This window comes from Macrosteles quadrilineatus, unplaced genomic scaffold (assembly GCF_028750875.1).
Source record: "Macrosteles quadrilineatus isolate MER2022 unplaced genomic scaffold, UCM_ALF_1.0 Scaffold_8__2_contigs__length_117827958, whole genome shotgun sequence".
In the NCBI taxonomy this organism is placed as follows: domain Eukaryota; kingdom Metazoa; phylum Arthropoda; class Insecta; order Hemiptera; family Cicadellidae; genus Macrosteles; species Macrosteles quadrilineatus.
In genome coordinates this window covers 93,355,828-93,374,223 of record NW_026542601.1, presented here as the reverse complement: position 1 = coordinate 93,374,223, position 18,396 = coordinate 93,355,828, and the positions used below count along the sequence as shown (strand labels likewise).

Genomic DNA, 18,396 nt, shown 5'->3' with positions numbered 1-18,396 from the left:
AAATTCGGTATTAGGAAATTCGAATTCGGTATTAGGCAGTTTCAAAATCTTTGGTATTGGTTGAAAAAAACACAATTTCTGGTAATAAATATTATTATTATTGACTTCAAACGCTGAAAATTAAATCTGGAAATATAAGCAATCATTTTAATAACAACAAATAAAGCTTACTTTATACCTATAAATATATTTTACAGATTAATTCATAACCTAACCTTAACCGTTCGGTATTTGGTATGTTTACCTTAGCCTATATCTTCATCAGAACTAGGCCTATCTTTCATCAACATGTCCAAAATAAATGAGTCATCGCACAATCGCGGGCGCTTCGGTACACTCATGACGGTTGCACTCGCGCGGGGGACACTTTTTACCCAGTCGACTATTGAGCGATATAACACGGGCCACCAACCGGTTCGACGCGCGAACGCACACGCACACATAACTTAGTAGGATCTTTTGTTTGTAACGAAAAGCTACTGAAGGTCACGCCTCTCCCCCCCACCCAGCGGCTGAGCTGTGCCCTAAACAAAAGCGACAACTGTCACCCGCACGAGTGTTGCAGGGTTAACCTAACCAAACGATATATCGAACGGAACAATCGAACAAAAAATCTTTAATAGCCTATTTTCATTCGGTTGTTTTTGACAACAGATAAGATATGAAAGGAAGTCTACCCAGTTCAGAAATACTAAATCAAAAGTCAATACAAATATTTGTGCCCCTTGACGATTTGCCCAATGAACTGAAACCAAGGCTTTATCCAATTCTGGCCTACTCCCAAGGTCTGGAAAATGTTGAAGGCCTAGGACAGAAAATGTATTTAAAACTTAGGCCTTGTTTCTACTTACCACATCATGCTACAAACCTACATAGAATAACTTATTATATATGCAAGCATCATCATAAGTTTGTCTTGTGTAAACAGAAATAATACCAGTTAAATAATCGGACGCCGCAAGTCACCACCCCGGATGTTCTCATCAAGAACCAAACAAAACTACAAAATATGGATAAATATCTCTTAAATCTTACTTGAACCTCTGTATTTATATAAAAGCGATGATCATACCTCAATTAATTGGCTAATAGATGAATTAAAGAGTCAACATAATATTTGTTAAAGCTATTTTCAATGATCAACACGATGACGACAGTCGTTGGTTGAAGTTGAAAGAATTACCGGCCATCTTGTTCTTCCTTCTGTTCTGTACAGTACTTCAGTTAGTCTTCTCTTCTCCTTCTCTCGTTTCTCGTCTCGGACACCGGGACACCACACAAGAACGAGAGAAAACGAGAAAGACGGACGCGAACGGGGTCGAGTTCCCGCAAGTCTCAAAGGACGTTCCACGACGTATGCTCGACGTCACGATTTCATGAGTTCACACTTTCAAGTTCCATTCCTTGTCCATTTTAGTGGTTCTGGTTAATAGTCGGGGGGCAAACTGTATTCCGTGGGATTTTTTGTGAAGGGAATGTGTGACTATGTGGAATCTCTTTATTATATGTCACATAATGGTGTAGTACCGGGTGTTTACCCTCAAATTGCGGGGTTTGGTTTTTATGACGTCTTAAATCCAAGATGGCCGCCATGTGTGACATCTATTGATTAAATTAATAATAACTCTTGCCAGAGTAAGAAAATCGAATTTTAATTTATACCATTGAATTCAGCTCAAAAAATCAAACAATTTGGTGTTTTGAATCATTGCTCTATGACCATTGGTTACCGAGATATTGAATGCGGAAAACACAGAACATTGTCCCCAAGCAAGACCCCCCTACCCCCATGTTATCCTTATGGGGAAAAAATAAAATTGTATATCTAACTTATTACTCAGCATATCTTAATAATAATTGGTATGTGGCTTCATTTAGAAGAGATCTACTTTATTATGGCCTAAAATCCCCCATTTTTACATTTGCGTGGCAGCAAACCTGCATACTCACTTCCCATGTTATTTTATTCTTATGGAAAATTTTTGCATGCTTGTTTATGAACCTTTCGTGTTGAGAGATGTTAATGTGTGGCCCCATTTTAATTAAAGCACTTGCAATTCGTTGAGTATACAGGTCTGCTGCTACGGGGGTATTGTATCTATAAACAAATCACAGGTATAAAATAGGTAGAAAATAAAATAAATTTAGACTATAGTTGTTAGGCATATGTAATTTTGTAGGATTTTGAATTAAGCAATTGTATGATTGTTGGCAATAGATAGGTAATGACATGTCTGAAAGTGTGGCCAAGCTGATGTTTTCGGCCGCCATCTTGGATCCGCCATATTGGATATTAATAACTTTTTTTATGCAATGCTAGAAGTGTTGTGACACATCATTATGAACTAGATTTTCACGCTGATTTCAATGCTGAAGTATGTTTTTAAATATCTTTTTTCGTTTGGAAGAGATATTCAAATAAAAACTCTCCTTTATATATTTCTTACGGACGTTTCGTAAGGTCATCAGTGTTACAATTTTCAGACGTGGAACCTCTTATATGCCTTATATGTCTTATATGCCTCATCACACATAATTTACTTTGTACTTACACCAAACAAATGTTGTAACCCTGATGACCAGCCCTGTATGTCTTTAATTGCTTTAACCAAAGACAAATTTCAAAATAAATATAATCATTAATGTTAAATAAAGGTCAATGATTAATTTTCAATTAGTCAGATTTCATTAAGTGATTAATAAAATTTTTAACCAAACATTTACTGAGTAATTTGAGGCTAGAATGAACCCTTTGACGTATTAGCAACCCGATATGTAAATCTTTTAATAAAAACTGATTTGGAAAAAGTTAAATTTAATATTGTGTTGTGGTTCATAGCTCAACTCTCACTCATCCAATTTTAATGATCGATAGCTTAAATAAAAGCTCTTACATCACAGAATACTTCAAGACTAGAACGAATTACAAGCGATAATAAGAACTGGATATATGAGAAAAATAATCTGAAAAATAATCAAAGTACGAAACGCCCGTAAGAAATATATGGGGGGAGTTTTCATTTCAATATATCTTCGAAACGAAAAACGATATTTACAAACGGTTTTCGGAATTGAAATTAGCGTAAACATCTAGTTTATAATAATGAGTCACAACACCAGCATTATATTTAAAAATTTGTATTAATATCCAATATGGTGGATCCAAGACGGCGGGCCAAAAATAGTGTTTTTGGCCCGCCGTGGCCGCTAGGCCACACTTTCAGACAAAACACCCGGTAGTACACGATTCTATATGTCATTACCTATCTATCACCACCAATCATACAATTGCTTAATACAAAATCACAAGAAATTACATATGACCCAGAACTATAGTCTATTTTACTTTATTTTATACCTATCATTTGTGAGATTTTTTTATTGCTACAATACGCCCGTAACAGCAGACCTGTATACTCAACGAATTGCAAATGCTTCAATAAATAATTAAAATGGAGCCACACATCATCATTTCTCAAAGTATGTTCATGGACAAGTATGCAAAAATATTGACCTTAAGAATACCATGGGAAGTGAGTATGCAGGTTTGCTGCAACGGGAATGTAAAAATGGGGGATTTTAGGCCATAATCAAGTAGATCTCTACTAAATGAAGCCATATGCCAATTATCATTAAGATATGCTGAGTAATAAGCTAGATATACAATTTTATTTTTTCCCCATAAGGATAACATGGGGGTAGTGGGTCTTGCTTGGGGACAATGTTCTGTGTTTTCCGCCTTCAATATCTCGGTAACCAATGGTCATAGAGCAATGATTCAAAACACCAAATTGTTTGATTTTTTGAGCTGAATTCAATGGTATAAATTAAAATTCGATTATTTTACTCTGGAAAGAGTAATTATCAATTTAATGAATAGATGTCACACATGGCGGCCATCTTGGATTTAAGACGTCATAAAAACCAAACCCCGCAATTTGAGGGTAAACACCCGGTACTACACCATTATGTGACATATAATAAAGAGATTCCACATAGTCACACATTCCCTTCACAAAAAATCCCACGGAAGCTGGATATGTGCAGTTTGCTCCTGGACTATAATAGCTTCAAAGCTTCTTAGAAAGGATATGGATACGCTACTGGACACAAGCAAGCAACGAGCACATAATATAGCAAGTGGCGCAAGTGCAAGTTGGCAGTTTCAAAGTTGCAAGGTGGACGGTAGACGGTATTTTGTTAATCATTACAGTACAGTAGTACCATTTAGTACGTAATGAAGCCCCATTTGCTTTAGTTAATTTTTTTTTTACATAACCTGAGATGGAAGTATGAAGAAATTTAGCTTAATTTTTAAAGGGGGGGGAATCTGGTTGAATTGATGCTTTAAATTATGTAAATATAAACTTAAGTTATAAATAAAATAAAATAAAATAAATACACTACTGTAGTACCTTACCCACCTTACAAAACAACTGGAGTAGTCAAACTCAACAAGTGCTACCATAGATAAAACATACGTTGGTTAGTCTATGGTACTACTAAACAAAATATTATTATAAAATAATTTTGAGTACACTTTTTACAACGTAATTAAATTATAAATTATATCATATGTTATGGGAAACCATAAGACATCGGTCAAAGAAAAAGCTACGCGAGTAATGTCCACGATTACGATTCCCAAGATAAAAGCTTTATAGTGCTATATACCCATTGACTACTCACAGTGTTTATAACCAATGGTCCATTTTAGTCTCATCGTCTCATGTATCAACACGGCCACATTTACTGTGAACTGTGACCATTATAATAAAAAAAAGTACAAACAACCTTGGTTCGCGCCTGGCTCTCAGCTGTGCGTGTTTCTTTGAATCTGGGCAAAATTGGCAAGTGAAGTGAGACAAGAAGAAGACAAAAGACAAAATTACTACAATACCTAAAAGTGACTAATTACTATAGTGTTTTATAATGTTTTAAATTGCATGGTAAGCTAGAGTTATTCTCTTATCATTAAATATTGCTATATTATTTTTAAAAACTAAGTATATTTGACATTTTAGTCGGTAAGTATTGTAAAACAATTTTTATCAGACTGCAATGAGTTAAAAATAACTTCTACAATTTTGGGACTATAAACTTCGGAGCTCAAGTAATATTCAGGATCTAGATTAGTAGGTATAGTTACTATTATTTAAGTTGTACACTTTTCCCTGAGGTTTAAATCATTTTACATGAAATTTCAGAATCAATAGGCTCTACACTCATTCTAATCTATGGTATCAGGCCAGGCCAAATAATTTTAAAATACATCCTTTCTGTGGATTAGGTATTTAACTTAAGTTACCGGTTTTAAGTCTAGACCTAAATAGGCTAGGCCTAAGTATTTGATTTGCTTACAAAACCTCAATTTTATAGGTCTAAGTTATTTAGGTTCAAAAGACAAAAAAAAAAAAAAAACATTTAAACTTTTCCCTTATCTATTTTTGTAAGTTATATATATTAGTTACACAGAGGATACGCGTCCGGTAACCGGACTTGGATTAGGCGTCCGGCAGTGACGTCACCGGGTTGTGGGGGCCCGGAACGCCATTACCACAACGATACGATGTAAACTTAAAGCCATCGGTGTTTGTGGTCTAGTGGATAGAGTGCTTGGCTGATACATTATGCAAGAGGTCCCTGGTTCGAATCCCATCGGTAACTTTTACTTTTTGTCAAAGATTTTGCTTTTCATGCCGGTAAGTTATTTATTCCGTATTATAGGTGCCTCCAAACGAATTTTCAATTTTGATATCTTACTTTATACTTAGTTTTTTTACCTCCTGAATCTAAATATACCATTTTTTTTCACCGCTGATGAATATTTCTCAAGATATCGCCCTACGGTAATAAAATACAACATTAGGCCTACTTACAATTTAATAAACAATGTAGGATGGATGACATTTACAAGTGGGATGAACTACGCCCATGGGTTAAGTAAGCCAACCGCTGATTGTTTTCAATCATAGCCAAGCAAATCAGCAAAAGGAAGTGACAACTTTATTAGCTAACACTGATTCTGCAATATGGAAATCACGTGATTAAGTTACACTTTTCACTTTCTAAGACCAATAGTTAACACATTTAAAAAAATGTATTATTTTTACCAGTATTTTATTCTTATTAATGATTTATATTTCGCCGTTTGGAAATTACATAATAAAATGGCGCTATTCTAACATAATCTAACCAAACCAAACCTCTAGAATGTAAGGATCTCTCTCCTGTTGATGTCAGAAAAAGCATGTAAGGGCGGTAGGTCTTGATTTATGTGAATTGGTGACTGCATTAAGTCCTTTGAAGGTAGGTTAGATTAGGTAAGTTAAAGTTTAGGTTATAATGTATCGATTTGTTAGTTTAAATGTCGCCGGCAGACCGTTTTGGTAAAAATTAAAATCCTGAGAAAAACACTTCAAATTACTAATTTCAAAAATGCAAGCAAAAAAACTTCTAGGCAATAAGTTAGGGACAACATCTTTGATGATTTCACATCCAGGGTTTGTCGCGATCGTCTCCAGTGATTTGTTCAAATCCTTTGACTATTTTTTGGGATCTCGGAGTAGTCCCTGACAATTCCCCGTGAGCGTGGCAACGCCAGAGTTGCAGTAACGTTGTAAGTATCTTACACGATTGCGGCTACATCCACCATTATCTCAATACTGGTGAAAATTATTTGCGATCGCGGCCATTATCTAGGATCATATTTCAATCACGGCAAAATTCGTGATGGTTTCCCGTGATCGCGGCAACGGCTGTCATGATTTCTTGCGATTGCGGCAACTTTCGGTAGGCCTATTCGTAACAGTTTCCCACGATTGTAATTTTCAACTACGCAAAACAAGAAAGACCATTAGGTAAGTGCCTAATTTTTGAACTTAAAAAATTAGAAAAACTAGGGCCTACTGTGCAGGGGGGGGGGCCCTCGTCCCGTCCGCCCATAGGTAAGTTCGCCCCTGGTTAGGTCTGGAACATTAAAACAACGTAAATCTATACTATGTCTCGGCCTAATCAATTATTTATTGGCTTAATGGTTCCATAATATTTATCAGGCTTAATTAAATGATTATGACTTATCTACTTAATTCACACATTAAAAGGCCTAAAATAACTTACAGTAGGTACTGAAATTTAAATTTATACGTTTTCAATTTTTTCAGTTTGTAAAAGCATGAGTGGCTGGCAGGGTCCACCAGTTTTGGTCGGTGAACGAACATTGTGGTTAGGAAGTGGTAGTGGACTTCCTAAACCTGGAGTTGTCCGATGGATTGGTCAGCTTCCAGAAATCGGACCGGATTGGACAGTTGGTCTGGAGCTGGTAAGTTAAATCTATAAAATGCGTAAATATTTAAAGAAATAAAATTGCAATCCATATTTCACGCCCTGAGCTTGGTTTAATAACTATATCAAAATATTACCTTTGTCAACCAGCTTCTGTAGTGTAACAAATGTTACGGTCGTTTCTGCATCACTGTGCCATCATAAGACGTTCAGCCATAAGGTGTCGTTATAACACAAAACATAAATATCACATAAAACACACACATAGGCTAGTCAAAAAGGGTAATAATAATAAAAAAAAAAAAAAAAAACAGGCCTGTTGAGGAACGTACATTTCCGCACTTGAGCAAGTAGCTGACTAGAAGATTCATCCTTGCATTGTTGTGTCGTAGGTGGCGTTATCAGCTGTACTTGGCCCCCTTGGTCTTGGTTCCCTCCTATGATTTAAAATACTATTGAAAATGAAGTGTGATTTGAATTGTAATTTATTTTATACTAGCAGAGTACCCGTCCTTCGTACGGGGTTGGCATATTAGTATAAAACTAGTGTACATGTTGCTCGAAATCGAGCAATTTCAAATAAGTACATGAGTCGAGGAGTTACAAATAAACAAATGACTTGTTTAATTACTAATAACAGTCATAATTTCCGATGACTTTAAAAGAGTCAACTAAAATATTATTAACTGATAAAAATACTCACAATTTACATAACAATCCTATTCCAGTTTAAAGGGTTAATGTTTAACTATCAAACTGTCCATGGACGGGAAAAGGTAAGCTTACAATTTAACTCAAAGTAAAAAGGCTGTCAGATTTTATAATGTACCGTACCTAAGTTATGTAGCCAATTTGTAGGTGTAGGGTGTAGGCTACTTTTAACTCTACAGAACAGAGTTAGGCAAAAACTGGCAGAACTCTGAAATGGAGTTATTTATCATAGGCATACTTACATGCCAAATCCTTAAAATAAAAATGCAATGATTAATAACTTATATCATTAAACACAAACCAACATCCTAAACTATACACATTTTTAATACAACATAGATAATTTACACATTGACTGTTTACAATTAACAACATGTGTTATTCTTCAGGCATTTGACAGTTCTGGTTGTATACATTTAAATGTCAAAGCAAATGTAATATTTAATTTCTGACAACAGCTGGAGTTTCAAAACAATGTTTGTTTCCCATGTTAATCTTATGGAGAAATATGAAACTTTAAAGGGCCCCAGGGCCTCACCCTCTAATTATTTCCCTAAAAAGAAAGTTTCCTGCACAACTTCACGTTACGCTCTTTCCAATGACACCAAAAACATGTCAATCGGTTCAGTAGTTTCGGAGGAGTAATTGTCACAAAAATCCTGCTTGCGTATTAAATAAGTATAGATGCTCATTGCAGTTATACTCATGCTTTGTCTTTTTGAAATGAGGGAGGCCACGGTTTGAGAAAATTTGGTTCTTTTAATTTATGGTATAACACATCTACCACAGCCATAATAATGGTCTACAACTGCACCTAAACAACAGAAAAAAGTACACTACCAAATATTTGCACAATATCACAAATTAGTTATAAATCAAAAACATGTCACAATGGGATAGAGTATGTCTATATGTCAATCGGGAACGTAAGCTATCATCATACCAAATTTCAGCTCAATCCGTTCAGCGGTAGTTAATGCGTGATTGAACTTCAAACTAACAAGCACACAAACTTTCATATTTATAATGTTAGTAAGAAGTAAGATAAGATTCTTGAGTGTCGCAGATTGCGTGAAAATAAAATAATATATTTGGTTCTTACCATCCACGCAATCAGGGGCTATACTGCACTACGGCCGTTTCGGAGATAACTCCATCGTCAGGTGCGTAGTGGTACACTAAACTATGGTCTTGTTACACTTAATACAAAAAGTCTTCATTTGCATTGCATCAGGGGTTGAATAAATATTAAACACATAAAAATAGGATGGATACATGAATATACTAAAACACTTAAAGCACGTGCACAGCTAAAAACTGACGACCGACTGTTCAATCCTGGTCACTGCAGGAGTTACAATGATGACTGGAACAGCTGATAACACGGAGTACCAACCTATCTTCTCAAATTATTTCTTTTCTGTTTGATTTCTATAATTTTCTCAAAAATTGGATTGGCTGCTGAATTTGTGTGGGAGTTGATTATACCAAGTTTGAGTTATCTCCGAAACGGCCGTAGTGTAGTATAGCCCCTGATTCATGGTGTCTACTCTCCGGGAAATTCGGGAAAACCGGGAAACCTCCGGGAATTTTATCTTACCTTGAAATGTCCTGGAAAACTCCAGGAATCCACCCAAACCTCCGGGAATCCGTAGCCCAGTCATCGGAATCGTCGCCTAACCGAAACACTACCGCTTTTGTTGCCACGATCGCGGGAAACGATTATCGGTGTTGCCGAAACCGCAAGATATGCTCACGGGTATTGCCGCGATCGCGAGTGACGATTATCGGTGTCGCCGAAACCACGTGAGATTCCTACGGGTGTTGCCGCGATCGCGGGAAACGATTATCGGTGTTGCTAAAACCGCAAGATATGCTCACGGGTATTGCCGCGATCGCGGGAGACGATTATCGGTATTGCCGAAACCGCAAGATATGCTCACAAGTATTGCCGCGATCGCGAGAGATGATTATCGGTGTCGCCGAAAGTGCGAGATATGCCTACGGGAGTTGCCGCGATCGCGGGAAACGATTATCGGTGTTGCTAAAACCACAAGATATGCTCACGAGTATTGCCACGATTGCGAGAGACGATTATCGGTGTCGACGAAACCACGTGAGATGCCTACGGGTGTTGCCGCGATCGCGGGAAACGATTATCGGTGTTGCCGAAACCGCAAGATATGCTCACGCGGGTATTGCCGCGATCGCGAGAGACGATTATCAGTGTCGCCGAAACCACGTGAGATGCCTACGGGCGTTGCCGTGATCGCGGGAGACGATTATCGGTGTCGCCAAAACCGCAAGATATGCTCACGGATATTGCCGCGATCGCGAGAGACGATTATCGGTGTCGCCGAAACCACGTGAGATGCCTACGGGTGTTGCCGCGATCGCGGGAAACGATTATCGGTGTTGCTAAAACCGCAAGATATGCTCACGGGTATTGCCGCGATCGCGGGAGACGATTATCGGTATTGCCGAAACCGCAAGATATGCTCACAAGTATTGCCGCGATCGCGAGAGATGATTATCGGTGTCGCCGAAAGTGCGAGATATGCCCACGGGTGTTGCCGCGATCACGGGTTGACGATTATCGGTGTCGCCGAACCCGCGAGATTTCCTCACGGCTATTGCCGCGATCGCGGTAGACGATTATCGGTGTTGCCGAAACCGCAAGATATGCCTACGGGTATTGCCGCAATCGCGAGAGACGGTTATCGGTGTCGCCCAAACCGCAAAATATGCATACGGGTGTTGCCGTGATCGTTGACGGTGTGACGTTTTGTCGCTGGTGTTGAAGATACTGCAAGATATGCTCACTGATATTCCCACAATCGCGGGAGATGATAACTGGTGTCGCCTTACCTACCAGTTATATTGTTTTATTATGTTGTATAAAATATTATTCTTTGGAAATGTTTTGTTTCAAATAATAATAATCATTATTATTAATAATAATAATAGCCTAATAATAATCATTTTCATTTATTAGCGGGTTGCGATTAGTTAAACGGGTTCCGATAGTAGCTCCTTAAAATTCAGGAATTTGTCTTGAATTCTCCTGGAAAACTCCTTGAATTTTTCAAACCAGGTTTAGTAGACACCATGTGATTGCATAGAGGGTACGAACCAATATATTATTGTATTTTATTGTTTGAAATCAGTTCCTCAAATTCTTCCAGGGTATCTAATTTGTTGCCTCTTGTACAGGTGTGAAGGATTTCCAAGCCAGTGTCAAGGTTATTTAGGACGTGATTTTCATCTATCAGGTGTTGAGCAAACGTTGATTTTTGTTTGTCGTTTTTTGGGTTAGGATGATGCTCGGATGCTGCTGTTTTGAAAGTACACCCCGTTTTTCCTACATAAACTCGAGGACAACAACTAGCACATTTTATTTTCCTGTATTTTAAAAACCCGTTTTGACTATGTGTGTGTTTCGAAGAATAGGCTATGTCCTCTCAAAAATTTCGTAAAATTTTAGGACTCATCCGTTCCTCGTTAAAACACTTACAGTAGGCTATATTTAATGATCAACTTTCCACCCTTAATGTAGCGGCGACCTTGGCGGGTGCCTGTCTCACAATTTCCTAGTTACGGTCCTGTTGACAAGCAACGATTTATTTTTATCTACATATTAAAAACAGGGAGAAAACTTCAGTTTTTTAGTCTCTAAGGCACATTAATATGATTTAGTGTAATTTTTGTAACTTGCTCGTATTGACATGCTTTGCTTTGAACGATGGCCAATTACGAATTCCCTGGATTTTCACTATAAGTGGTGCTCTACCGATGTAAGTAAACATCTGAAGGAGAAAACATACATTTATTTCCCGCGAGTCAGGGTTGAGCTAGGCCAACACTGTACTGTTAGTGAGTGGTTCTTTTGTTAAGTTGTATTTTGGAGGCCTAAAATACTTAGTGTATGGTACTGCACCCTATGAGTTATGGTACCTTTTGTTCTAGGATGAAGCTTTACCGTTTGGAGGGATTGATGGATCATGGAAAGGCAGAGTTCTCTTTGTTTGCCAACCAAAGCATGGGCTGCTTGTTCCTATCTCTAATATCATTCCTGGTTCAAAATTGAAGCATATACCTAATATTTCTGGTAAGCTACATCATTTGTATTACATTACGCCCAGGCTATGTTACATATTAAAATGGCATAAAATTACCTGATTCCGTCTGTGATCCTAAATTTGTTGTAGTGAGCAACTGGTTTCATGGTTATAACATCATCAGGCTCTTGTTGTCACTCTTGCCAGATCGTCAGTTTTTAAGAACACACAAAGACATTAACACTTAAATAAATAAAACACGAAACACACTGGCAGGGGATTAACATAAATTTATGTTACCATTTTACCATTTACCATTTAAATATTCAAGAAGTGATTATGGACCAAAAACATCAATATGATATGTTACATAGCCTAATGGGCATTCTTTGTTTCATCACTAGGCCCTATATCACATTTTTTAAATGGATCTAAATCAAATAAATGAAATAGTTATTGCTGACTTATTTCAGTAGAGTTGTGTTTTGAGTTGATGCCCCTCGTTAAATATTATTTCAAAATTAATCTTGAGAAATTTAAACTCTGTAACAGATTTTTTTTTAATTTTTAAAACATAACTGTACACCATGTTGCCCTAATTAAAATGTATACAAGGTATCTATTAGAGCAATTAAATAAGTTAGTTGAACTGAAGAATGAAATAGGCAATCTCTTAACATGATTTGACATCTTTTTACCTAATAATTTTATGCCAGCTTAAACCATGATGTTTAGTTAACTCATTAAGGTTATTACGGTAATGCTTGATTAAGTGGTTACCAGGAGTAGTTAAACACAATTTTAGGTTTTGATCTGACATGGGAAAATTAATTATGTCTCTTGATTTAATTGCCTTTCTCTTCATCACTCAAATTGGCTGAATCTATTATTGTTAATTTACACATGTCTTTTTTTGCACCACATTTAAGTCTCAAGACTCTTGGATATGTTGTGGCGAACCCTAAACATTTCCAAAACCCAATGTCTCTTAGTTGTAATGTATTGGCAGGGGATTGTATCTTTGTCAGACGGCGAGGCATATAGTGCAGTTACAGGAAAGTTCAACTGCTAAGTAGAAGTCAGCGCCAAGCTAGCAACAAGATGATGTGTTTCCAACAATTATTTGTTTTTTTTTTTTTTTTTTTTTTGCTATTGCAACTGATTTAGATCAGTGATGAGATTTCACAGTCAAGCCATTGCTTGTTCGTAAATTAAGATCTCAAACGAGGTCTTTCCGCAATTTAGTAAGGCTAGATAAAATCTTAATGCTATGTCTGTGTTCTTTATTTCCCCTCTACCATTTTGGCTACACCACTATGCAGAATGAATCGTGGTCTTTAATCACATTTTTGTAGATTAAGAAGCATTAAAGTAGGCTTTTTATAAAATGGTTTTAAAATGGCACAAAAATCCATCGTCAGTGTAAACAGATTTCTACAATCATCTGCATCTGTCAACAGACGATATATTTCAATATTGCATTGCTAAGATATGTTTAGTTTAGTTTAACCAATGAGTATAGATTTTTCCTACAGTTACCTAACAATGTACATGTCCTCTCACTGATTTGAGAAAGCAAAGTGGCCAATTCGCTCATTAGTGAGACAACAGACAATGTAAACATTGTCTCACTTCAGATTTGCAACGTGAAGGCACGAAATAGTGAGCGCGTAACATGCAGACAAGTTCGTACGCGCGCGAAATACGTTGGCAGCACTGGCCGTAAATCAGCTGGTCAGCTGTTGTATTTGTCATCACATTAAATGTCATATTAAAAGTTCACTTCTGTGTAAAAATATGTTACGTTTCTTTACCAATTTTTTTGTTTTATGGGAACTGTAGGAAAAATATAATGTGCAACTCGAGTGCAAAGTGCAATTGCCTCACTCGAGAAACCATTCCCAGTAAGGATTTCTCTCGAGTGAGGCAATTGCTCACTTTGCTCACTAGTTGCACAAATAACTATTGTATTCATTGGTTTAACTTATCAATTCAAGCTTGCTTTAGCTTTTATCATAAGCCATTAGCCACTAAAATATAATACCCACAAAAATACCCACAATGACTGAAATAGGTACCCACAAAGTGGATAATTACCCACCAATTCAAAACCCTGTTTTCCAGTCAAGGTATCAACCACAAATAATCAAAGTTTAATCACATAACACAATTCTTACTTGGCAACAGCGTCGATTTTCCCTTTTATTAATACTGTAAACATAGAGGTAGAAACTGGCCAGAATAGTGATGGAGGAAGTCAAGAACAAGGAACTAGTGATAGATTTGAAGTACCTTCCTTTGTGAGCTCATTGATATTACGTTTATAAGAAATTCCTATTTATGAGTCTTGAATGTCTCCCGCGGCAAGGCAAAAACGTGAGCATCTTCAGCACCACCAGTGAAATCGTGATTGTCTCTTTTGTTGATAAGACAATCGTCTTCATCGATCACAAAAAAAGTCTTCTGTTAAGGCACAGGAATTGGGAACGTCTGCTACGGTCGTAATAATATCATAAACTTTTTCTGCGGTCACAAATCGTAAATGTTTCGATAAACCTTGTCTGTGGTTTCAGCAAAATCTTGATCTTCTCCTTCAACCTCTGCAGAATCGTGAACATATTCTGTATCCATAGAAAAATCCTGAATATCTTCTGTAGTAACAGAGGAATCACCAACACCTCCCAAGGTCGTCGTAAAATCTTGAGTGTCTCCTGAGGTTCCGACGCAATAGTGATCGTCTCCTTTGATTGAGAATGTTTGAAACCATCCTTGTCTGCTGCAATCGCAGTGAATTTGACTATTTTCAACAGCGCAATTTTTGCAGACGCTTACTGCAAAGGCAAGTGAATATAAGCCTGTCTCAAGAGAAAAAGTTATCTGACCTGCTTGGTCCGAAAGTGATTTATGGCTTGAACCGATGTCTTGGTACCCAGCCTGACCCACAAATTTTGACAACCTGCAGACCCTTTCGGCAAGTCCCCCCCTCTGAAATTTTTTGGTGTGGCCCTTGACTCAGGCAAAGATAGAGGTCGGTATGTTTGTTTCACGAGGGTCCTTGATCCCATTAATTAATTTAAGTTTGATCATTTCTGAGTTTGTGTTTATACTGTCACAATTAAACAGTAATTACTTTGATGAGAAGTTCTGTGGTTCGGATGAATACACAGAAATGCATGAACGATTTACATACCTCAACAAATAGACTTTTTGATAGTGCTTCTGTTGGTCCTGTTTGATACATAGCACGTTCTACTAAATGGATAACAATTAAATAACATTCAAACTATTAAAACATTTCTCAATAGACTATAGAATCTTAGGTAGACATTTTACCAGGATTTTTTCGTAGTTGAAAAAACCCAACATTGTTTGAATTTGTTGTTGAATAAGTACTAATCACAAATTTAAACTACTTTTAACTTTTTCAATTCTTAGTTTAGCTTAATTAAAATATAATTATTCTTAGTAATATATTGTAAATTGTATATATAGTAAAAATTGTTAACCGACAATCACTCTTACACATACATATAAAGTTAGTAATTTAGCGACTATTTTTAGCTTCACTAGACCATTGGATTTTTACTTTTATACTCAAAAACATCAACTGTCCTTCACTCCTCTTATTTTTTTAAAATCCTGAAACATTTCAATCAGCTGAGGTATACTGTATAACCGGAAAGATAGAAAGATTTGACATGAGAAACCAACTGAGATGTAAAATACAGAAACATAAACTTGAGACGATTGGTTGATTGGTGAGATTTATAAATATTACGTTGGACTTCCTGAGTTGTCGGTTCTAAATTAACAGAGACTGCAGGCCGGCTTTGGCTCTGTGCCATGAAGCCAGACTGTGATCACAACGGTCAACACCGTCTGACAAACACAGTAATTTGAATTGGTAACAATAATTTTACTGTTCGAAAAGCATATTTATGTAAATTAAATCAAATCAAACTTTATTGTCACAATAACGTTTCTAGATAGCATGGCTATAAAACAGTGGACATTGTCAAATTATAGTAGCCTAAATAAATAAATTTTGATAAATACATTGTTGGTAAATCTTACATTTTATAATTAAAAATAAAATGCTGACTTATTTTAGAAGTATTTTACAATAAACATTCATTAATATGGTAGTTTTTTTCTATTGAAAATGTTGACAAATTCCTTTTAAATCTAATTGTACTTTCTATATTTTGTAAACCTACTGCTACTGGTAACTACTTTTTACCCATGAATGTTGGTGTCTTTTCAATGAGACGCAGACTGGATTGGTCACTGAAAACTATTTTTAAACCTTGTGTTATATCTGTGGTAAAAATTGTCATGTAAAAATTTTCTTAGTTAATACACTTTAGTTAGATATATTTTATTGTAAAGCTTGTGAAGACTTGACCACTGGTAAAAAAGCTGTTTTAGATTGTGTTTAAAATTAATTTTACATGAAATCTCATTGTAATTGTACAATATTTCTAAGAATTTATTTAGATTTAGATTTTATTTTGTCTTAGATCAGATGCATCGGAAGTGAATAAATTAATACACGCATAAATGAAAGAATGAATAAACGAATAATAGATGAATGGATAAATAAATAAATGAAAAGTGATATTAGTAAATTATTATTTAACACAATAATTGAGCAAATATTATCAAAGGATTAGTAATTTATTTAAGCTAGAAGTACGCATATTCCTCCAGTAAGAAGATGTAAGATTGAATGTTTGTAGTCATAAAAAGCTACCTTAGTTTCGTTGATACAAATTTACTTTTTTAAAGTAAGGATTTAAGCATTATTTAAGTTTAAATATCATATGGCTTAGCTATATGGCTTAGCTATAACTAAAATTGCATAACATTTCAATATTTTTTTGTCAATAAGGGAGGGTATTTTTTTTATTTAGATATTTTATATGCTAACAATGATTTTTCTCAACTCTAGAAAATGGGAGTATATTTTTCCAAAGTGTATTTATTCAACTATAATCTCTACTTAATAAAAATTAATTAAAAAAAATACATTAAAATTTAGTAGTAAAATAGTAAAATTTTGATGCTGCCAGTTTTTAATTGCTACAGTAATGTTATTTTGCATGTTTTAACATGGTCGATGGTGTGAGTCACTCGACTCGTGGCTAGTTTGTGTTTTGACTCAGAGAAATCTCAACCTCCCACTGTTGACTCCAACTGCCGAAAATAGTGCCTCACTTATCTCTGCAGTTGATGCTAGGACAGCTATAATCATTCAATAAATTGAGTTATGGCTATTGGTCATCATTGTAACCTCTGGTACATTATACTTACCACTTTAAAACAGGCAACAGAGAACTGTCATTAAGAAAAATGGTAAACATTTCATTTCAAAATGGCAAACCATCAATTGTGGTGTACCCCAAGGATCAATTTTAGGTCCCTTGTTATTTTTAATATTCATAAATGATGTTCCTAACAATGTATCATCAAACCTAATATTATATGCTGATGACACTACAGCTATAGTAAAAGCAAATGATGTACATACTCTTAGATTAGAGCTTGATCGTTCCATTGTAGATTTAACTAGCTGGTTTGCGGCGAATGGTTTAAAACTTAATAATTCTAAAACAATATTATGCAATTCCAAACACTACAAAATAAGCAAAACATAATTTTTGAATTACCATATGAAAATGATATTTTAGCTTTTGTTGAACAAACCAAATTTTTAGGCTTAAATATTGATAAAAATTTGACTTGGAAACATCACATTGAAATATTAGCTAAAAAATTACATACAGCTTGTTTCCAGATGTATGTTTTAAGAAACATAATAGATTCTAAAACAAAGGTCATAGTTTATTATGCCATATTTTTTTCCATTATGCAATATGGTATTGAGTTATGGGGCTCAACATCATATGCCTCAACCATTTTTAAGATACAAAAGAAGTTTTTAAGAATCTTATCATTTACACGAAAAAAATGTCATGTAAACCGCTTTTTGAAACATATGGAATGTTAACAATGCCTTCACTTTACATTTATAAAATTCTGGTATACTTCAAGAGTAATGCACAATTATTTATAGACAATCAATTTATTCATCAATACCAAACACGTTCAAAAAATAATTTGCAGTATCCAAGACATCGGCTATGCCTGTATGAAAGATCGCCGTACTACATGAGTCTGAGGCTTTACAACGGTCTACCTGCTCATTTTAAAAATATCAATAGCATTGTAAAGTTTAAGAAAGAATTAAAAACATTCCTTATAAAAAAGAAATATTATACAATAGAAGAGTATTTAAATGACTGTTTTTTTAAAAAGTGACTAGTTTAATTTTAATCCTTAG

At 35.6% G+C, this 18,396-nt stretch overlaps 2 protein-coding genes across 5 annotated transcripts in view; one reads left to right on the top strand and one right to left on the bottom strand.

The window, feature by feature from the left end:
- Window positions 1–1,196, bottom strand: part of LOC128999443 (tetratricopeptide repeat protein 14 homolog) — a 42,796-nt gene extending 41,600 nt beyond the window's left edge. For all 3 annotated transcript variants that reach the window (XM_054425967.1, XM_054425968.1, XM_054425969.1), the window contains exon 1: window positions 1,073–1,196. The gene's annotated coding sequence lies outside the window, so the exon portion shown is untranslated. The remainder of the gene's footprint in view (window positions 1–1,072) is intronic.
- Window positions 1,197–4,866: 3,670 nt separating this feature from the next.
- Window positions 4,867–18,396, top strand: part of LOC128999235 (uncharacterized) — a 57,611-nt gene continuing 44,081 nt past the window's right edge. For both annotated transcript variants that reach the window (XM_054425634.1, XM_054425633.1), the window contains exons 1-3: window positions 4,867–4,949; window positions 7,164–7,321; window positions 11,962–12,103. In XM_054425634.1, the coding sequence (XP_054281609.1) occupies window positions 7,175–7,321; window positions 11,962–12,103 (289 nt within the window). In that variant the 5' untranslated portion in view covers window positions 4,867–4,949; window positions 7,164–7,174. The remainder of the gene's footprint in view (window positions 4,950–7,163; window positions 7,322–11,961; window positions 12,104–18,396) is intronic.